Here is a 22,321-nt window from a genome sequence, read left to right as displayed (position 1 = left end):
CCTACTACCATACCCTGTTCAAAGGCACTTTAATCTTTTGTCCTACTCATCTGTCTCGAGGCTTACAACTGTTTGAACCTGTCTCCTCCGCTTCGTCTACACTGAAGTGGATTAAACAAGTGACCAATCTCGGAAAGAGCAGGTGTTCCTAATGTTTTGTATGCAAGTAGTTTTGCGTTACGTTGATTTCAACCCTTTTGATGAACTTACAAGGATTCAAAAGAACTGCCATGCCTTTTACTTAATAGCATATCAGGATCAAATAATGTAAACGATTCAGACATGGTTATTGCTCTAGCAGGAAATTTTATTAGGTAACAGATTTGAAAGTATACAGAAAGGATAGGATTTAAGTGCCATTCAGCTTCTCTCTTGCCTCTTGCCTGAATTTTTAGACAATCTCCCTGAGCAGCCAGTAATGACATCAAGTAGGACTGCCCTGCCATCATACATAAAGTCCCCAAGCCCGGTGGAAAAAAACAGCACACCTCTTTGCAGTCTTGAGCACATCTATTTATTTATTTTTAAATCAGTTTTGTACTCCAGCTTGCAATGGCTGTACATTAAAACCACATCTATTTCCTGCCACTGCCTTAGATCATGGTTGCACAGATGTGAAAAGAAGGGTCAGGTAAACTAGAATGATAGTGAGTAGTAAATAAAGTTAAGACTTCTGTGGTTGGAGTGCTCTGGTCCCAATAGGCCTACACCAGCTCAGAGAGCATGTTGGAAGCCAGGCTGCAGCTGAGGCCGGTGCCATCAGGCTCCACGTTGATCTTCTTCACAACTCCATCCTCCACCACCATAGCGTACCTGAGAGAGAAGAAATGTGACAATGGGTTGATGCTTTTTGCAAAGTAAAATCCAAATGTTGAGAGAAGTGAGTTACCCACTCTACAGTGTGTTGCAGCAACACTAATATAGAAGACCTCACCTCTGGGAGCGCTTGTTTCCAAGTGCAGCCACAATCTGATCGTTGTCTAGCAACAGGTCCACTGCCTGTAAAGAAAATAAAAGTGGCATCAAATTCACACAAGAGAACTTAAAGATCCAAAGCAGCAGTTTTCAGCAAATCATTTCTGGGTAACAATTAAGTACCTTACTGTGATTTTATAGTAAATTCAAAGAGCAATTTCTCAAGCAAGAATTTTGCTAGGACTGTCAGTGGTATGAGTGGGGAGGGGAAAACTAACCATTATTGGTCTGTTAACTAATTTACAGCCTGGTGGTGTCACCCATCAGGGCAAAATTCCATCCCACCAAAACAAGCTGAAGTTTCAGGCAGTCTTACCCTGCGAATCATTACTGGGAGAAATGCAACTAAAAGAGCATTCTAATTTTCTGAATTTCATAGTATTATTCCAACCTCTGTGTGGAAATATAAAACACAGGCATATCATGTTTGACTGCACTGGGCCTTTAAATAAAAATCGAAGCTTTGAAGACATATCTGACCTTAGTGAATTCTCCAGTAGGATCAGCTAGCATTCGCACCTGCAAAAGACATTAATTAACATGCAAGTATAAAATCTGTACGCTGTAGCACACATTTGATTAAACTAAAAAAGGTATTTCATACACACAAGATTTCTTATTTAAACTCCTGCAACTGAGGTAAAGACAGTTTCAAGTGGGGTGTTCGACGGATATTCGCGCTTTCAAACCACTTGAGCCACAGACTCCAAATAAGTGTCATGTTGGAAAAATTGCACAACATTGCACAGGTCTTATTCACTTTCCAAAGATAATAAACATGTGGAAATGTGAGCAGCATTTTGTATTCCTAGTTGAATTAGTAAATGAAGTAGAAACTTTTATTTCTTTTTACATTTGAATTTCAATAGCTCCTTGGTCATGTGACCTGCTGACTTCAAACAAGGTTCAGAATGTCCACTCAGTGGGCATACACATTGCACACCCTTTAGTTTGTCCATTTTCATCAAATGAATTTTCTAAATTGAAGTTTAAGCTTGCAGGCCATCATCTTACATGGGTGTTAATTATTACTTATTTTTTTAGAAGTTACATTTTCCAGCCTCGCAATAACTATCTTTCACCTGGACACTGAAAAGATCCGCAAATGGCATGGATCAAGGACAGGAGCGGTGTTCGAACAGAGGTGCTTATAGGCCTCATGAAAAACAGTGTTTCATATGCTCTTTTTAATCACAGTAATAGGCAGTGATGTCAGTCAGAGTGAGCTTGATGACAAATCCTTTTCATAGCATGACTTTCATATACTTTACATTAAGACAAATCCTTCTACGTTGAGTATTAGAACACAGTTTACATAACCTGATAATGACTTGATATTTGAGTGCATTCACAACAAGCCACCTGCAGACAACTTACAAAATGCAATAGTGCATTTGAGGGTTCCTTTTTCTGATGAAAATAGTTATTTGATGCACGGCCTACTATTTCTAACTGGAAAAATAAATTCCTACGTCTTTTGTAAAATCCTTTTTCCAAAATTGATTTAGGTACATTTTGTGAAGAGGTATGAGGGTTGTGATATGGGTCATTTAATAGTGAAATCATTTAAGGGATCAATACATTTCTATATTGCTTCCCCAGTATCTGCATGAACCATCAGGACAAGTGTTTTTGGTTGACCGTGCTGGACAGAAAAAGGAGGAATCGGAACACGCTGCATTCAAATTCAGGTCTTAATTATTCCATTGTACTGGATCTAATACATATTAGCATTTTACATACATGTAATAATTTATGACATACTGTGAAAAACTCTTGGCTGCTGGCTCTGTCACTTTCAGACATGTGAAGAGCAGACTGAAAGGGGAAGGGTAGCTCTTGACTTGAACCACAGGGGTTCTCTGTAAAGAGAGAGTAATCAAAAAAGGCACAGACACACCCCTTGACTTTCAATTGGCACTCTTGACCTGTATGTATTCTCTCCTGATTGGCTGTGTGGTGCACAGTCTGGCTAAAGTGACAGAGGTATGAGGAGAGACATCCTCCTTTGTATTTATGGGAACAAATATTTCCTAACACTTTGGATCCTATTCTTGGATAGTTAGAAGACAATGCATCAATGCAAAAAATACTAATTACTGTCCATGAGTAACCTCAACCTTGTGGGTCTGTGGGCCAATAAAGTGCCAACTGAATTCTACCACTGACTAGTCTCTCATGCCCCTATGAACGGGGACACAGGGCAATAGTTTTTAATCTAAACCAGCCCTTTTTTACTGGAGTACACTAACCCCTAATTGGGGATCTTTTCTTGACACACAGTAGCAGTTTACCAGATAAGAAGTCATGAAGATCAAAAAGTAGATTGTTGTAAGGGTGTATTACATCCTGTGCTGGCCCCATTGTCATATCCATTCTGGATTCTGAGTGGTAAAATCATAGCTGAAAAACGCCTCTATGCATGAGTGTTCTGTATGTGGGAATATCTTATGTCCATCCTACATGTAGTGTTGGTACATGGAATATTCCTCAACTGCATATCATAAATTGCTATTGCAAATAGAAGTATTATGTTCAACAACTGACATTTTCAGATATTATTTTGACAAACACACTTTGGTGCTTACAAATCATTCTCTTTTGTCATAGATATGGTGGGCACAGTCATCTGTGATCTTTGTGATATGACTTTCTTGTGAGCTGAAAATGGACAAACTAAAAGGGTGTGCAATGGGTAGGCCCACTGAATGGACATTCTGCACCTTGTTTGAAGTCAATAGGTCACATGACCAAGGAGCATTTGAAATTGTAAATTGGGAAAAATTAATGTAAAATCTTTTGAGATGAAAATGGACAAACTAAAGGGTGTGCAATATAGAAGGGTAGTCAGTGGACATTCTGAACCTTGTTTGAAGTCAGTAGGTCATATGACCAAGGAGGTATTGAAATTCAAATATGTAAATATATAATTTAAAATGGTGCGAGATGTAAAATCAACAACAAAAAAGTGTGCAATGTGTGTCTATGCCATCGGGTTAGCTACAACTAGTTTTGAAAGTTTTAGGAGTAATGGTTAAAGAGCTATTGAAATGAGAAAATGTTGATTTGTCACTATGTTGACGGTCCCTAACTGCTGTTGGTGAACGTAAGGAAAACTACAGGCGAATATCTGTCGAATATCCAACCTGAAACTGTCTTTACCTCGGTACTCCTGCACAGTTAAGGGCCGTGAATACATTCAATCCGAAACAGCAAGCTTGACATTTAAAGGTAATTTCCATTTGAGCTGACATCGGCAGCGTTGACCTTGAATGCGATCGCCGTGAATGTGGTAAACCTGCCTTTAAAATACGCATTGTCTAGAAGCGCAACTGGATGAATCCCGGCCTAACACTCTTAAATGCAACATGTTCAAGAACAGGTCCTGTAAGTGACGGGGATAACACTCAAAGCCACAACCATATGTCAGGTCAGACTAGGGCTGTGGAAGTCACAAAATTTCGTCAGCCGGTGATTGTCAGGCAAATAACTGTCGGTCTCACAGTAATCAACATAATTAACACATTTAGCATCTCCTGGCTGCCACACAGCCTACTAGCCACTGATGCAGACCTTTGGAACATCTACATTTTTAAAAGTCTAATAAATCAATGTAATATAGCCTACACCTTCAAAAATGCATTATTTTAAACAGGTCTAAATAAGCATGATACGAAGAAGAAGAACCGAATAGCATACGGAGTTTTCCATATGTTATGTCCTGATCTGGGTATGCCAAATGGCTGTGGGCTACACTAGTTCATGTTATTGTATGAAGAATACAATTGAACAAAGCTGAATAAAATAGAAAGTACATTTTCTCCAAACAATTTGAGGAAGTGCGCACATGCAGCTATTCTGTGTTGAGCGGTTAACAAATAAATATGTACTCTATATCCTTAATTTAGAGTTATTAATGTAACTCCAGTTCTACAAATGTTGGGCTATATGTTTTGATTTTTAATACATTGTAAGGCTGCATGATGCGACTAATGATGATTTGATAAAAGTCGCTTAAAAAGCATGAGCTCTGCTTTGTTTTTTGCGCAGGCTTTACACACCATCAGTCTCTCATTCACAATTTGACAAGCACTTGATTATGCCTCGAATTTCATGGCTGCATTTCTTTTAGGGCTATAATGTGCCCTAAAAAAAAATAATTTCCTTTGCGGCCAGTGGATGTTGTGCCCTTCTCCCAGAGTGCTGCGCACTCTGAAGCACCATTCACTCGCATGGCTCTCCATCACGTGATCGGGTCTTTCTCACAGGATACAAGTGAAGACAGACACGTCCGGGACGCAACTGCGAGAGTAGGCCTAACCAACAGCAAAAGCACTATACTATGTCAATCTACTTTCCCCCCATAGTACAAAAGTTGACCTATTCTGTGTGAGAAATAAATATTCCAAACAGTCTGGGACAGTTGTGGGATGCAATAGATCCCCAATTAATACAACCACTAGCATCAAAAAAATATTTTTTAAGCAATGTGGCTGATGCAACAGATCAGAACATTTAGCTTTAAATGTTGATAAACTATTAGGCTATTTCTTCACATTGTAAGCGCAGAAATGCACACATGGTAGTAGGCTATAAGCATGACTGTTCCATTAGCGGGAAAAAAACATGATCAAAAGTGACCGCAAATGCATACATGTAATGCTTTTATTATAAACGGTGCATTTTTATGTGAAAATTATCTTCCACAAACTTGAAACTCAAGCGCTGCTTATGTATGCCAGTTAGGCTCTAAACCCCTTATAAAGCAGATTAATGTGCTTAATTTTAAGAAGTTATTTGGCCACTAGAGTGATATATACCTTATCAAAACATATAGGCCCATGGGCTAGGCTACATGAGGTGTACGACTATAATTAGAAGAAAAAAAACGCAAAGAAAGGCATCGTCTCGTGCCTTATGCTGGGCATCATTCACAAGTCATAGGCTAATAGTGTCAACCATCAACTATTCTTGATTTAATCTTATCTTCACATATACTAAATAATGTGTGAAATTTGTTTTGATTTAGAATGGGCCATTATCATGCACCCATCTCGAAACAGGGGCAGCAGGAAAAAATACATGTCATCTATGCACTTAAATAGAGAATGGAGGACACTTTTCCCATGGTTCGTTTTCATGCCAGCCAGGTAGGCTATACTCCTGTTGTAACGAGAAGCAATGTGCTTAATATTAGGAAAGTTGAGAAATAAATATAGTAGGCCTAGCCTATAGAAAGCTGATGGGATCCTCTTTTTAATAGAGGCCATCACTCTGTTTTCATGCGCAATTGCATAGCCTATAGAAATGTTGACAACATGAGCTCATGGGCTCTCATGTAGTCTTTGATTAGATTTTCAATCACATTTGCATTGATGTCAGAGTAATTAGAGGGACATTAGAGTGCAGAGTACCAGGGAGTTAGCAAGTTTGGTAGGCAATTAATGACCATCAGCAGCATCAGAGCTTGGAGAAGCCTAATTACCGTGACTAAACGGTCACGTGGAATTTGAACATAGCAACAGCCCTGGGTCAGACCAATGATATAGAGATATATAAATCATTGGGTCAGACCGGTCTAGACTGAAGAGCCACACTGTCTGAAGGATCTCACAATATAATTCAACGAGTTATGGTCTTGATGTAGTACATGTTTCTGTTTGGGAGATAAGATATATCCAATGACTTAACGGGGCAATCTGCAGTTCAAACAACAAAGCAGACACACCGGTCGCCACTGTTTTTTGGCAAACAGCGGAGGAATTGGGCTTGGGAAATAGAACCTCTCAATCTCATAGACAAAGCTATGGATGCCAGGACTGACCATCTATGAGGTCAACATTATAGTTAAAGTTTCCCACCTATACAGTGTTTGTTTACAAAAAAATTGAGTAAAACATGCTTACATTTGGGATTCTGATAGGCTACGACAGTTGAACTAAGTTCATGAGGCATTTGTAAATTATATTCTTCAAGAATCAATAGATATCATTCATTTAAAAGTCTAAAAATGTATGTAGCAACTTCATGTTGATTTCTCAGGACAGATGCCTGCAACCAGATGAAAAAGTTTTCCTGTACCAAGTAAAATGCTGGACATCATCGTAACCGAACAGAGTTTTTCAGCCATAGCCTGAGGAATACACTGCGTAGACTACATTTCAATTACTATTCAGAAGGCTGAAGGCCAAGGTATCAGCTTGTCATTTTCAAACAGCATTCTGCACCTTGCCTTCTGCTCCATGTTCCTTTCCCCAGGCAGCCATAACGAATGCGTCGTTAACGGAGACGCAGGCGACCTCCTGTACACCCTTGCTCTTCAGCTCTGCTGCCTGCTCCACAAAGCTTGGAAGGTGAGTCTGAGGGATACAGGAGCAAGAAAGGACACGGGATGTGAAACAGTGATTTCAGATGGTGCATAAGGGATGTATATGGGCTGCGTTTAGACAGGCAGTCCAATTCTGATCTTTTGACCAAATCACATCAGATCTTTACACATCAAGTGCTGATTTGATTGGTCAAAAGACCAATTAGTGAAAAAAATTATTGGTCTGCCTGTCTAAACGCAGCCATGGGGAAAAAAGAGTGCTAAAGTAAAACGCACATCCAGGTCCATTCATTGAAACTAGGATGATCTAAATCAGGGGTAGACAACCCTGGTCCTGGAGTGCAAGGTGTGTTGAATTTAGGCAATCACTGACCTGATTAATTAGCTCAGTGTGGTGCCTAGTTGGGACAAAATCCCATTCTAAATCAGGGTTTCCCAAACTCTGTCCTGAGGCCCACTACACAGCTGATTCAAATAACCAACTCATCATCAAGCTTTGATTATTTGAATCCGATGTGTAGTACTAGAGCAAAAACCAAAATGTGGGGGTCCCCCCCAAGGACTGAGTTTGGGAAACCCTGCTCTAAAGGGACATTACCTTGGAACACCCAGGAGTGAAGGCCCCTGGCACAGCAAAGAGAACTCCCTTCTTCCCCTTGAAGAGCTGGTCCATAGACACCTTATTGCCTGGCTCATTCTCCTGAACCTCCACAGCAGGAAGCTTATCCCCAACCTAGTGTGTGTGTAGAGGGGAGACAATAGTTCAATCAAACACTGTTGAAGGTGAATCAAATGCTATGGAATAACATGAAAGCAAACCATGGTTTTGCTGAACATAACTTGCAACTCCTATTTAGTTAGAGATACATAATTATGCAGTTGACTAATTCCGTACTCATGTACAGCAGAATTTGGTGAAGAATGTATTGGACCCAGGCAGTGGTTAGGGACAGTCTGCCACCACAACAGCCTTGAAAAGTTACTATTGGAGCATGAAGACTTTGCTTAATGTTAGAGCAGAGTCCTTTCTGAGGCACTCACTGACAGCAGCTGGTTTAGCCATGTGCAGTGCTGGTGCATCCACCAACGAGCCTCGTACAAACAATCCTGATCGCAGAGGTGTAACCAGACCTCACCTTCTTGAGATACAATCGCTTAGTCCAGTCCACGCTCCAGTAGGAAACATGCGTTTCTCTTTGCTCCCTCAGAACAATAACAGATTGTGTACTTTATTTCAAAGGGATTTTATCTATTCATTCTCATAACTACTGGAATACATTTGTCAATAATATCAGTTGGGAAAATGTTTGATTATTACCACACAAATACCTGTGTGTTAAAGTAGAGGTCTCTTTCAGAATTAACCATAACTATTACCCTGTGAATCATTACATGAAGAAACACACAACAAAAAAATTCACATTAACTGTACTTTTTGTGTTGAGCATCAATGAATGGTTGTGCATTTATTTTGGCATGGTCTACATGTAAAGAGATTATGGCAAGATATTTGTAGATAATGATATGATAATATTCTTGATGACTTTTGTTTATTATAGGAGAAAGTGTGGATCAGTTTCCTTAACTACAATAAGGATAAAGAAAAACTTTTTCTTAATTGTGCCAATGGAAAAATCTCATGTTCATAAATGTCAATTCACTAATAAAAAAATTAAAAACACGAACTTTATTTCTATAAGGAGTTTGAGCAGTACATTAGGATCATTCTAGAAATAAGAAAGCTGTAAAAAAAAAAACTGTCAATTTGTGTGTCTTTTAAGGTCTTTGTATAATCTCTAATTTGTTATACCCCCTAGCATATAGCGTATACAATGAAAGTACAAAATGTTAGGAACATCTTCCTAATATTGAGTTGCACCCCCTTTTGCCCTCAGAGCAGCCTCAATTCGTCAGGGGGCGTTCCACAGGGATGCTGGCCCATGTTGACTCCAATGCTTCCCACAGTTGTATCAAGTTTCCTGGATGTCCTTTGGGTGGTGGACCATTGTTGATACACATGGGAAACTGTTGAGCGTGAAAAGCCCTGCAGCATTGCAGTTCTTGACAAACTCAAACCGGTGAGCCTGGCACCTACTACCGTTCAAAGGCACTTAAATATTTTGTCTTGCCCATTCAACTGTCTCAAGGCTCAAAAATCCTTCTTTAACCAGTCTCCTCCCCTTCATCTACACCAGGTACTCCCAAACTGGGTTACGCGTACCCCGCAATGCGGGGGGTATGCCAAATAAAAATGTGATTCCCATTTTATTTATTTTTTCTCACATTTTCAAACAGTCCATTTATATTTTCCAACGGGGTGAGGTTTTTTTCTCGCCTAAGTAGCCTCGTTTCATTGGCAAAAATAAAATTAAACCATCTAGTGTTCAGCGAAATAACAACACAATGTCAAATACAAGTAGCCTAGTCAAATAATTAACATCCAATCACATTAACCGTTACACTCTCGCGGGAATTCCACTAACGGTCCGTATGTAGCCAAACGTAGCTGCTGCTCATTCCGTTTGCTCGAAAATGGATAAATGGCAAACAAAAAGTAAGGCCCGTGTCCATAGAGACACATACCAGCTCTACTGGTAGTACTGCTACTACCAGCAGTACCTACACCTATCGGCGACACAAGTTGTTCTGCTTCCACGAGCACATCCAATGCTAGCATCAGTAATTCTACATTTGTTGTTAGCCCAGCTAGCATGGACACTGACAGTTGTGAACCTGATGCAGCCGAAGAGCTACTACCCCCTTACCCGGGAAAGCACCGAACAGACAGGGATGTTGGACCATTGAAGAGGCGCAAACATGATAACTACATTGATTTGGGGTTCACTTATATTGGGAGTAGTACCTTCCACAGCGTGTTATGTGGAAAAGTTCTATCTCACAACTCGATGAAACCTTCACTCTTGCACAGACATTTAGAAACAAAACATGCCAATTTGAAAAATAAGCCACTAGAGTTTTTTTTAGCAAGAATTAAGATGACTTTCGAGTAGTAACACATGTATAAAAGCAACAGATATCATTAATAAGAAGGGTCTGTAAGTGTCTTATATAGGGAGCTACCGAGTGGCTAAGACAGTCAAGCCCCATACTATTGTGGAGGACTTCATTCTTCCTGCTGATATGGCTGGGACAATGCTGGGGGAAAAGGCCCCAAAAACTATACAGACAATGCCTTCATCAAACAACACTGTTTCACGACGCATCAGTGACATGGCAGGAGACGTTTTGAAACAATTACTGCTTCGCATACAAGCCAGTGAATTGTATGCGTTACAGCTGGAGGAGTCAACAGATGCGGCAGGCCTGGCACAGCTCCTGGTATATGTCCGTTATGTTTATGGGGGGGTCAATTAAGGAAGACATCCTCTTCTGCAAACCAGGACAGCATGAGAGGATATTTTTAAAGTACTGGACAACTTTGTGACATCAAATGGACTTTGGTGGTAAAGATGTGTTGGTATCTGTGCTGATGGTGCAAAAGCCATGACAGGGAGACATAGTGGAGTGGTAAGCAAGCAGTTTCTCCCAACGCCACTTGGGTACACTGCAGCATCCACCGAGAGACTCTTGCTGCCAAGGGAATGCCTGACAGCTTTAAAGACGTTCCAGTGAAAATTGTTAACTTTGTTAAAGCAAGGCCCCTGAATGCTCGTGTATCTTCTGCAATATGCAATGATATGGGCAGTGACCATGTAACACTTTTACAACATACAGAAGTGCACTTGTTATAAAGGGGCAAAGTATTGACACGTTTTTTTGAATTGATAGACAAGCTTTCTTTCCCCATCATAATTTTCACTTGTCTGACTGCTTGCATGATGACGAGTTTCTCACACGACTGACCTATCTGGGTGATGTTTTTTCCTCACCTGAATGAACTGAATCTAGGATTACAGGGACTCTCCGCAACTATATTCAATGTGCGGGACAAAATTGAGGCTATGATTAAGACGTTGGAGCTCTTCTCTGTCTGCATTAACAAGGACAACACACAGGTCTTTCCATCATTGTATGATTTTTTGGTGTGCAAATGAACAAGCTTACGGACAATGTCAAATAGCGAAGCACCTGCGTGAGTTGGGTGCGCAATTATGCAGGTACTTTCCCGAAATGGATGACAAACTGGATTCGGTATCCTTTTCATGCCCTACCTCCAGTCCACTTTTTTTTTTTTTTTTTTTATTTCACCTTTATTTAACCAGGTAGGCAAATTGAGAACACGTTCTCATTTACAATTGCGACCTGGCCAAGATAAAGCAATTACCGATATCTGAACAAGAGAGCCTCATCGAAATTGCAACAAGCAGTTCTGTGAAAATTGAATTTAAAATCAGAAGCCACTGCCAGATTTCTAGATAGGGCTGCGCTCAGAGTTGCTTGCCTTGGCAAATCGCGCTGTTAAGACACTGATGCCCTGATGCCCTTTGCAACCACATACCTATGTGAGAGTGGATTTGCGGCCCTCACTAGCATGAAAACGAAATACAGGCACAGACTGTGTATGGAAGATGATTTAAGACAGACTCAATCCAATACAACATTGCAGAGTTATGTGCATCCTTTCAAGCACATGCACCCTTCTCATTAACCTGTGGTGAGTTATTCCCAATTTTCAATTAATAAATACAGTTTTATATGTAAGATGTTTAAATAAAGAGCAAAATTATTGATCATTATTTGTGCCCTGGTCCTATAAGAGCTCTTTGTCACTTGCCATGAGCCTGGTTGTTACAAAAACTAATTCTTATGTTTAATAAAATGTATAGTGTGTGTGTGGCAGGCTTACAATGATGGCAAAAAACAACATTTTAGAGTGTGTTGACCCTGGTGCTAGAGGGGGTACGCAGCTGGAGGTTGAATGTTTGAAGGGTTACAGGACTATAAAAAGTTTGGGAACCACTGATTGAAGTGGATTTAACAGGTGACATCAATAAGGGATCATAGCTTTCTACTGGATTCACAGGTCTATGTAATGGAAAGCGCAGGTGTTCCTAATGTTTTGTATACTCAGTGTTTGTTTTTCTTGTTTGTAAACTACTTGTATGCATACTGGTTTTTCGTGCAATACAGGTTTTTCAAAAACCCATCCTGATCTCGCGAGCATACATTACATTTTGCTACATGGATACCGAAAAAGAATGTCAATTTGCGAGATGAGGATGTTTCTTCCGAGGCTATCCACCTACAGCCACAAATAATAAATAAATATGTGGATGTAGGAAAATCTACGGATAGGGGTCTAAGGCGGTAACTGTATAGTAATATTTATTTGATAGAAAACGGATTTCATGTTGTAAATAATTGATGTATACTTCCTTCATGCGTCAGATCTGATTCCCTACAAATGAAGTGGACAAACCTTCCCAATCCGGTTATCTAATCTTGCCGGCTATAAAAAGCAGACTTCGCTTGAATGCAACGGCCGACCATATTCATGTTTTTACCCCAATCAGGACAAATGCCTAGTTGCATCATGGACTCGAGAATGGCGGCTGTATGAGTCATGGACTCGAGAATAAGTATAATAATCACGTTTTACAAACCTCAAAATTGTTTACAGTCAAGGTCAACAAGGATCGTTATTTTTTAGATGTAAAAAAAATAGTTGACAGCATTTCTTACCTTGATAGGCATGTTGACAATTATCGTGGTGTGTAGTGGTCTGATGCACTGGACAAAACCGGTCCCTTTGAGAATCGCTGAGCTGGAAATCATTGGCCTATGTCGAGGCGAGCCCCTTTGACGCCGTTCATTGGTAGCAGACGACGTTCAGTGCGGATGTCACACAAAAAATGGTTTACACAATTTACCCCGCCCCAAGCGTCCGTTGCAACGGAATTTACAATCCAGAAAATACCAGTTTACTGTAATACTTATTGTGTAAACTCTAACTGGTGGCTGCGGGCGGACTGCGTAGGCCTTTTGTAGGCCGCAAACATTTTTGGCCTCCCATGAGAAATTATTTTCACAAAAAATGTGCGAGCTGACCTGTGAATGGTCCTGGCGCACCAAAAACAAGTGTCAATGGAAGCCAGCTTTGGTTTTGACATCACGCCTATCAAATCACATTGAGAGCATAAATCATTGACAGAAACAGCATGAATTGTTACCTCTCGTTGTGTTGTCCGACTGTGGCTAGTAGCTAGCTAGCTATTTTAATTGTGCCGTTATTTAACTAGGCAAGTCCATTAAGAACAAATTTTTACTTACAATGATGGCCTACCAGAAGGCAAAAGGCCTCCCGAGGGGACTAATATAAAATAACAATATAGGACAAAACACACATCACGACAAGAGAGAAACCAGAAGTTGACCCTTTCCTAAATTAGCCATGGAATACTGACCAATGATTATGACTTTAACTGCAATTCTGATCCAACCATTAATTCATACGATGTTGTGCCCCTGGCCTGAGAGGATGGAAGTTCAATATGTATATACGTAGAAGGCTGATGTTAACTAGCTAACCTTGCCCATTAATGGAAGTTAGGCTAGCGAGCCACCATTTTAGCCAGGTAGCCGAGGACAACAAAAAATAAAAGTGTGTACTGTATGACCGAGTGATAGACCGTTTCGTCAACATGAAAGAGAGGAGGATGGCATTGGCGTTTCTCTACAAGTAGGGTGAACTAATGTATTTTATATTTGAAGGAACACGCACGCACACGTACGCAGAAATCAGAACCATAGACAGCCACGTCATATTTAGCTTACGTTGATTGGACTAAATCGTTTTTGGTATCTTTTAGTTGTCACTGTATTAGACTAAGCAGAGGTGATTTGATGATGTTGAAATGTTGAAGCTAAAATGGTATTCCTATTGTCTTTTTATTGTCTCAGCCTTTAGGCCTATATATACTACCGTTCAAAACTTTTAGGACACCTACTCATTCAAGAGTTTTTCTTAATTTTTACTATTTTCTACATTGTAGAATAATAGTGAAGACATCAAAACCATGAAATAACACCTATGGAATCATGTAGTAACCAAAAAAGTGTTAAACAAATCAAAATATATTTGAGATTCTTCAAATAGCCAACCTTTACCTTGATGACAGCTTTGCACACTCTTGGCATTCTCTCAACCAGCTTCACCTGGAATGCTTTTCCAACAGTCTTGAAGGAGTTCCCACCTATGCTGAGCACTTGTTGGCTGCTTTCCCTTCACTCTGCAGTCCGACTCATCCCAAACCATCTCAATTTGTTTGAAGTCAGGGGATTGTAGAGGCCAGGTCATCTGATGCAGCACTCCCATCACTCTCGTTCTTGTTAAAATAGCCCTTACACAGCCTGGAGGTGTGTTGGGTCATTGTCCTGTTGAAAAACTACTGATAGTCCCACTAAGCCCGAACCAGATGGGATGGCGTATCGCTGCAGAATGCTGTGGTAGCCATGCTGGTTAAGTGTGCCTTGAATTCTAAATAGATCACAGACAGTGTCAACAGCAAAGCTCCCCCACACCATAACACCTCCTCCTCCATGCTTCACGGTGGGAAATACACATGCAGCGATCATCCCTTCACCCACACCGCATCTCACAAAGACACAGCGGTTGGAACCAAAAATCTCCACTTTGGACTCCAGACCAAAGGATACATTTCCTCCGGTCTAATGTCCATTGCTGGTGTTTCTTGGCCCGAGCAAGTCTCCTCTTATTATTGGTGTCCTTTAGTAGTGGTTTCTTGGCAGCAATTCAACCATGAAGGCCTGATTCACACAGTCTCCTCTGAATAGTTGATGTTGATGTCTGTTACTTGAACTCTGTGAAGCATTTATTTGGGCTCCAATTTCTGAGGCTGGTAACTCCAATGAACGTATCCTCTGCAGCAGAGGTAACTCTGGGTCTTCCATTCCTGTGGCGGTCCTCATGAGAGCCAGTTTCATCATAGCGCTTGATGTTTTTTGCGACTGCACTTGAAGAAACTTTAAAAGTTCTTGACATTTTCCGTATGGACTGACCTTCATGTCTTAAAGTAATGATGGACTATTGTTTCTCTTTGCTTATTTGAGCTGTCCTTGCCATAATATGGACTTGGTCTTTTACCAAATAACGCTATCTTCTGTATATCTTCCTACCTGGTCACAACACAACTGATTGGCTCAAATGCATTATGAGGGAAAGAAATTCCACAAATGAACTTTTAAGAAGGCACACCTGTTAATTGAAATGCATACCAGGTGATTACCTCATGAAGCTGGTTGAGAAAATGCCAAGTGTGTGCAAATCTGTCATCAAGGCAAAGTGTGGCTATTTGAAGAATCTCAAATATATTTTGATTTGTTTAAAACATTTGGTTACTACATGATTTCATATGTGTTATTTCATAGATTTGATGTCTTCACTATTATTATACAATGTAGAAAACCCTTGAATGAGAAGTTATTCTAAAACTTTTGACCAGTAGTGTATATCACGGTCGCAAGGCATATGAATTTACAGGTTATAGAGCAATCAACGCAATTATCACAAAACATAGGTTGTTATACAGTGCATTCGGAAAGTAGTCAGACCCCATGACTTTTTCCACATTTTGTTATGTTACAGCCTTATTCTAAAATAGATTCAATAATTTTTTTCCTTCATCAATCCACACATCCACCCATAATGACAAAGCGAAAACAGGTTCAGATATTTTTGAAAATGTTTTAAAAATAAAAAACAGAAATACCTTATTTAGTATTCAGACCCTTTGCTATGAGGCTTAGGTGCATCCTGTTGCCATTGATCATCCTTGAGATGTTTCTAAATCTTGATTGGAGTCCACCTGTGGTAAATTCTATTGATTGGACATGATTTGGAAAGGCAAACACCTGTCTATATAAGGTCCCACAGTTGACAGTGAATGTCAGAGCAAAAACCAAGCCATGAGGTAGAAGGAATTGTCTGTAGAGCTGCGAGAACGGATTGTGCCGAGGTACAGATCTGGGGAAGGGTACCAAAAAATGTCTGCAGCATTGAAGGTCTCCAAGAACACGGTGGCCTCCATCATTCTTAAATGGAAGGAGTTTGTAACCAACACTTTCTCAACAAAATTTCACTTAGGTCCCACATCAGGCTAGGGCTGGCTCTTCCTGCGTGTATGGATGTGGGTAGCAGACGCACATCCACTGTAGCCCCTCATGAGTTCAGATTCCCCCCCACCCTAACTGAACAAAACGCGGACAAGTATTGGACACGCAGATCCTTAGATCAGAGCTGTGAAGGGTTGGGCCGTACAACGGAACATCAAAAAGCAGGACAAAGGCATAGAAACCCTGCCACACGTATCGATGCGTCAGGGAATTTGGAGATGCATAAGCTTGTACAGGTAGATAAGAACAGAACACATTGGGCCTCAAGCAGATATGAGCCAGTCCAGATATGAAGCTTAACTTCAAGTAAAGGTGAAAAAAATAATCCACAGCCTTCCACACAAACAAATAAGATCATTACATGCTGCACCCACACAGTGAGACTACCTTTCTCATTAAGGATGCACCAATTGTGCCTTTAAGGCAGTGTAATTTGGTAAAATATTGTTTACCTAATTTTAACATTGTTTAACTGCATAAAAAAACATGTTTTTCCCATCTCAAGAGGTTAATTTAAAAAAAAATACTATTGTAAAGTGCCAATGAAGTACCAGATAAAGTAACAGAGTTGACTGTAACAGGGTTGATGTTTTCATCTTAAGCGATAAATCCCCCTTGTGACAGGAGGAATGAAAGCTTGTTGTGTGCAACAGGGGAGGGGCAATAGAATGCAAGTTTCACAAAAATGTTTTAATTGTTCAAACATGTCATGCCCATCTATCAGTAACAGGGTTGACGTGTTGTGCTCTAATTAGTTTCTTTATACCATAAAACACACAAAAAATGGCCAAAGAGTAGAACCAGTTCACCTATATTTACACAGATTTCACTATTATATGTCCAATGTTACTTTAGAAACAATTTTAAAAGGAATAGTTTCAATAGTTTATGATTAAAACAACATTTCAGTTCATGTTAACAGGGTTGACCTTAAAATGAGGAACAGACGTAAATGAATAATACTCTTCAGACATTACTGTCAAAGCAACAAAATAACTACTGCTTTGGAATGATCTTAAGAGAAATTTAGGGGTTGAGTAGGATAAAATCCTCCTTAAAGTCAGAAAAACATGCACTTTAGCAAGTCTTTATTCTTTAAACTGATTTCTTGTATAATAAAAACAGACATTCAAATGTAATATTGGTGCACAATTTATACTTAAAATATCAAAAGGGACTCAAAAGGCATTCTATTTGTGGAACGAGCCTGCTGTATGACAATATATTCAAAAGTTTTATTAATAACAAAATTGAACAAATTCAATAACCCAATCCCCATATATGAGCCAATGGAGAAGCAAAAATGTATCTGTAAAAGACACAATAAGAAGGGAAGATGTTACACTTCTGCAGCAGCTTTCCTCAAGATAGGCATGAGAATCACAGTACACTTTGGTCTCCGAGCAACAACGCAATTACTGAAAGTACAAATATATATACCATTTATATAGTAATATAGTTTATAGAGCATTACATTTTATTATGTGACCTGAAATTGAACAAACTTTGCCATACTACACACACAATAGAATGATTGAAATAACCTAGAAAATGTATCCCATTTACTATAACAGCGGGTCCTTGGATTGAGTTGTGGTTGACCACTACTCTGTCTTGTCTTTAGTACGGTTATTCCTGTAACAAACCACCTGGGTCAGGAGCAGGCAGCTGAGACAGGCAGCCACTACATGGGTCACAGTAGAGACAGAGCTCCAGTCTCCAGTTTCCTACAGAGAGGGATAAGGCCAGGGGAGGAGGGATGAGAGGGGGATAAGGGAGGAAAGGTATGAGAGGGGAATAATGTAGGAGAAGGATGAGGAACAGAGGAGTGACAAGGGAAAAGTAATGGTAGAAGTCAAATGAGAAGGCAGGGTAGAATGCAAAGAGGCATTGAAAGGGAATGTAAAGGTACAGAATTTTTTATACCTGTATAGAGGTGAAAATAAGAGCCAGGGAGCCAGTGAAGACCAGGAACACAGACAGAGCTGACAGCTGGCCCGTGTTGCCATGGTAGTAGTTAGTCCCTGCCTGGATCACCTGGACAAAAATCCAACATAAAACAATCAACAGTCAGTCTGTACAAGTCAATATAGGCAAATGTTTATTATGACCTAACATAAGCAGTTCTCCTTTCTCTCGATTGACAAAAGACCTAAATGATAGCAGCAGACTAATCCAATGTTGTACTTCTCCTGCTGAAGTTTGAGATAAGCATGCTTATCTCATCGGCCAGAGGGGTACACAAAAAGCAAGATCTATGACTTAGCCAGCGAACTATTCTGAAATAATGTTTTTTCTGAAAGATGAGCATAAAATGGACACGGTCTAATTGACTCAACAACCAAAAACGCATATCTAAGCATTGCTTTCTTAAATGGACCAGAAAATCAACCTTTGTTTATCAAAGTTAGCTGGCTAACTCATTAATCCTGCTTTGTAGTATACCCCTCTGCTCCTATAGACGGGTTGACTGACAGCGGCACGGAAATTAACGGCCAGGTAGCTAGCAACAATGACAAGAAGCTGCCTAGTGAGCTCTGGCCTCCCAACAAGCTACCCACTTGACCCCATCCCCTCCTCCATCTCTGGAGACCTTCTCCCATTCCTCACTTCCCTCATCACTGACCGCGTTCCAACTGACTTCAAGATGGCCAGAGTCGCTCCTCTCCTTAAGAATCCAATACTCAACACCTCTGACGTCAAACTACAGACCTGTATCCCTTCTTTATTTTCTTTCTAAAACACTTGAGCGTGCCATCTCTGACCAATTCTCTCGTTATCTCTCTCAGAACAATCTTCTTGACTAACCAGTCAGGCTTCAAGATGAGTCACTTAACCGAGACTGCTCTTCTCTGTGTCACAGAGGCTCTGCCAAAGCTGACTCTCTCTCCTCTGTTCTCATCCTCCTAGATCTATCCGCTGCATTCGACACTGAACCATCAGATCCTCCTCTCCACCCTCTCAGGGTTAGGCATCTCAGGCTCTGCACACTCCTGGATTGCATCCCTACCTGACAGGTCGCTCCTACCAGCTGTCTTGGAGAGGATCTGTGTCTGCTCTCACTACTGGTGCCCCCCAGGGCTCAGTTCTAGGCCCTTACGTTTCCTTTTACACCAAGTCACTCAGCTCGGTCATATCCTCACATGGTCTCTCCTATAAATAACTGCTATGCGGATGACACTCAACTACTCTTCTCCTTCCCCCCCTCTGACACCCAGGTGGCGACACATATCTCTGTGTACCTGGCATACATCTCAGCTTGGATGTCGGCTCATCACCTCAAGCTCGAAAAAACTGAGATGCTCTTCCTCCCGGGGATGGCCTGCCAGCTCCAAGACCTCTCCATCACGGTTGACAACTCCACGGTGTCCCCCTCCCAGAGTGCAAAGAACCTTGGCGTGACGCTGGACAACACCCTATCATTCTCTGCACACATCAAAGCAGTGACTTGATCCTGCAGGTTCATGCTCTACAACATCTGTAGAGTACGACCTTTCCTCACACAGGAAGCGGTGCAGGTCCTAATCCAGGCACTTGTCATCTCCCGTCTAGACTCCTGCAATCTGTTGGCTGGGCTTCCCACTTGTGCCATCAAACCCCTGTAACTTATCCTGAATGCCGCAGCGTGCCTGGTGTTCAACCTTCCTAAGTGCTCCCCGCTCCTCTGCACATTCCACCGGCTTCCAGATGAAGCAAACATTATCTTCAAGACCCTGGTGCTTGCCTACGGAGCAGCAAGAGGGACAGCATTACCTTCAAGCAATGCCAAAACCTACATCCCATCCGAGCACTCCGTTTCGCAACCTCTGGTCTCTTGGCCCTCCCACCCCTTCGGGAGGGCAGATCCCACTCAAAGCTCTTCTCTGTCCTGGCACCCCAATGGTGGAACAAGCTTCCCCCTAAAGTCAGGACAATGGAGTCCCTGCCCATCTTTCGAAAACGTCTGAAACCCTAACTCTTTGAAAAGTATCTTAAATAACTATCACAGTGCCCCCAACACCCATTAAGATGAAATGTAAAAAATAATCGTAGGTGGCTTTTTTCAGCTCTTTGTATCTTGTTATTGAGACCATGTCTTGTTTTGAGGTGTTTTGACTGATGTCATGTCTATGCTAATATGGCTAGCTAACCAACAACTGTAACTATGTATTTGAGACCTGTGCTCATTGTGCAAATGTATTCGTTTTCAATAAACATTGAGACAAATTATAGTTTACATGCTGTCAACAGTTTAACCAACCCAGTCTGTTTTGCTCCATAGTTTCACAAGCATCAGGTTTGTTGCTAAACAACCAACACGTCTACACCATCTGCTGACTGTACCTTAACTGCTATAAGCCTTGCAGTTGATTACATTTCCATGCAAATTGAAAATAAAAGTATTGTATGGTATCATACCCGGCTAGCAACAACAGCCAGCATGCTGGAGGCCTGCATCGCAGGGATGACTTGTTCAGGGACCAGAGGAGAGGTCAGGAGCAACATAACACCACCGTAGGCCAAGAGGAATACTATACCTGCAGGAAACAAGGACAGTTATGGCACAGCCCTGGTACAGAACATACACTCATATTCCTGTGAACTGTTGAACTACTTTGTCATAACATTGCCTAATTTGCTCCTTTTACCAATGGGATGGTGACTTACCAAACAGTAGCTAATCAACGTGTTAAAAACATTTAATCTCGCCACTATTGTGAGTATTGATGTAAAAGGAATCTATAGGCAGGGACTCAGGCACATTGGAAGCACAAGTATACACAGAGAGGAGTGGTCAAACCTTTGAGGGTGTTACCACTGTAGTGTTGGATGAGGAAGCCCATGGCCAAACCCTGCATAAACATGAACAGTCTCTCTGACCAAGCTCTGTGCAGAGAGACACACAAATGTTGTCAATAACAGGCTTTGTCCAATTCACTGGTTTGCGCTCATCACTGGATTAGTGTAAATCACTTTTGTTAAAAAGGAGTATGTAATAAAAATAGGAATTGATCATACTCAAGGGGAACGTTGTTGGTGATGCAGTAGACCACAGGACCTGTGATGGCATAGACCTGCAGTAGGACAGACCACCAGCTGATCCCTGATGCACTCCTGGCCCTCAGTACCTTCCACAGCTGAGGGAGCTGCGCTGTTTGGCAGACCGACAGGTGGAGGAGAGGGAAGGGCATATGAGAGAGGGGGAAAAGCAAAAAGGCATAGCAACAGACAAAGAGATATTTAGATATAGAACCTCTGCGTAACAGAGGTTTCCCGATTATTAATCCTTGCATAATGTGTGAGAGCAGTCGAAGACAGAGAGAGGTTTCTCACCCATCACAGTCCCAAGAATGATCCACACTCCCACAGTTTTGCTCAGAACTATCTTCCAGCATGGCACTATTATTACCCAAAAAAAGTATTGTCAGACCACCTAAACCAGTATGAAGCTGTGACCCAAATTTCCATATGAACATCTGGGGTGGAGGACTTGTTAAAATACTAGAAACTATCTACTGTAGGCTTTACAAGACCTTCGGCAAGGCTTATAAAAACACTGTATACAAAAGGTGCTGAAACATTGTAAAACTTTAACAATCACGCATGCAACAACTTCCTCAGCTTTACTCTACGTAAGCATTTCTAAATAACAAATCTGAAATGAGTATCACGTCAGCAGCACATCTTTTCCGGACCAACAGGACAGCGAACCTCACCGTGGAGAAAGTTTAAGTCGACAAAAAAGTAGTTGTAACATTTCTCTGGCAAAAAGTATGTGAGTAGAAACTCTTTAGTTGGAGACAGCAATTCCTCCAACTCCGACGTGTCCATCGTTCTACAATTGTGTGCCCTTGGAAAGTTTTCCCACTGATTTTAGGGAAACATACCGTTCCCCAAAGAGCCTTCCCAAACATCCTTGCCAAGTATAATGCGGAACTAATGTCA

General features: G+C 41.0%; 2 protein-coding genes across 3 annotated transcripts; both read right to left on the bottom strand.

The window, feature by feature from the left end:
- Positions 1-286: 286 nt before the first annotated feature.
- On the bottom strand, positions 287-13,210 carry LOC129863953 (peroxiredoxin-5, mitochondrial-like). Its single transcript, XM_055936422.1, has 6 exons — positions 12,947-13,210; positions 7,902-8,036; positions 7,203-7,334; positions 1,456-1,494; positions 935-999; positions 287-813 (listed from the first exon to the last, which is right to left on the bottom strand). The coding sequence occupies exons 1-6, from the start codon at positions 13,037-13,039 to the stop codon at positions 705-707; spliced, it is 573 nt and encodes a 190-aa protein (XP_055792397.1). The 5' UTR covers positions 13,040-13,210; the 3' UTR covers positions 287-704.
- Positions 13,211-17,067: 3,857 nt separating this feature from the next.
- On the bottom strand, positions 17,068-22,313 carry LOC129863951 (mannose-P-dolichol utilization defect 1 protein-like). Of its 2 annotated transcripts, XM_055936419.1 has the most exons (7): positions 22,093-22,311; positions 21,710-21,775; positions 21,395-21,527; positions 21,177-21,262; positions 20,795-20,913; positions 18,323-18,433; positions 17,068-18,123 (listed from the first exon to the last, which is right to left on the bottom strand). In XM_055936419.1, the coding sequence occupies exons 1-7, from the start codon at positions 22,205-22,207 to the stop codon at positions 18,001-18,003; spliced, it is 753 nt and encodes a 250-aa protein (XP_055792394.1). In that variant the 5' UTR covers positions 22,208-22,311; the 3' UTR covers positions 17,068-18,000. The 2 variants fall into 2 exon arrangements, with proteins under 2 accessions (XP_055792394.1, XP_055792395.1); XM_055936420.1 differs by lacking the exon at positions 21,710-21,775 and having other exon boundaries at positions 22,093-22,313.
- Positions 22,314-22,321: the final 8 nt, after the last annotated feature.

The sequence above is a fragment of the Salvelinus fontinalis genome, chromosome 10, assembly GCF_029448725.1.
Source record: "Salvelinus fontinalis isolate EN_2023a chromosome 10, ASM2944872v1, whole genome shotgun sequence".
NCBI classification, from domain to species: domain Eukaryota; kingdom Metazoa; phylum Chordata; class Actinopteri; order Salmoniformes; family Salmonidae; genus Salvelinus; species Salvelinus fontinalis.
Note: the sequence above shows the minus strand (reverse complement) of the source record. Positions and strands in the feature narration are given on the sequence as shown.

Excerpts from the sequence above, each read along its gene's own strand:
- LOC129863953 (XM_055936422.1), bottom strand. The coding sequence starts at position 13,039 with ATGATTTCCAGCTCAGCGATTCTCAAAGGGACCGGTTTTGTCCAGTGC. Across the intron at positions 8,037-12,946 it reads TTGTCAACATGCCTATCAAG|GTTGGGGATAAGCTTCCTGC; the intron begins GTAAGAAATGCT and ends CACACACACTAG. Across the intron at positions 1,000-1,455 it reads CTACTGGAGAATTCACTAAG|GCAGTGGACCTGTTGCTAGA; the intron begins GTCAGATATGTC and ends TTTTCTTTACAG.
- LOC129863951 (XM_055936419.1), bottom strand. The coding sequence starts at position 22,207 with ATGGACACGTCGGAGTTGGAGGAATTGCTGTCTCCAACTAAAGAGTTT. Across the intron at positions 21,776-22,092 it reads CGACTTAAACTTTCTCCACG|TGCCATGCTGGAAGATAGTT; the intron begins GTGAGGTTCGCT and ends GGGTAATAATAG. Across the intron at positions 18,434-20,794 it reads TGGCTGTTGTTGCTAGCCGG|GTGATCCAGGCAGGGACTAA; the intron begins GTATGATACCAT and ends ATTTTTGTCCAG.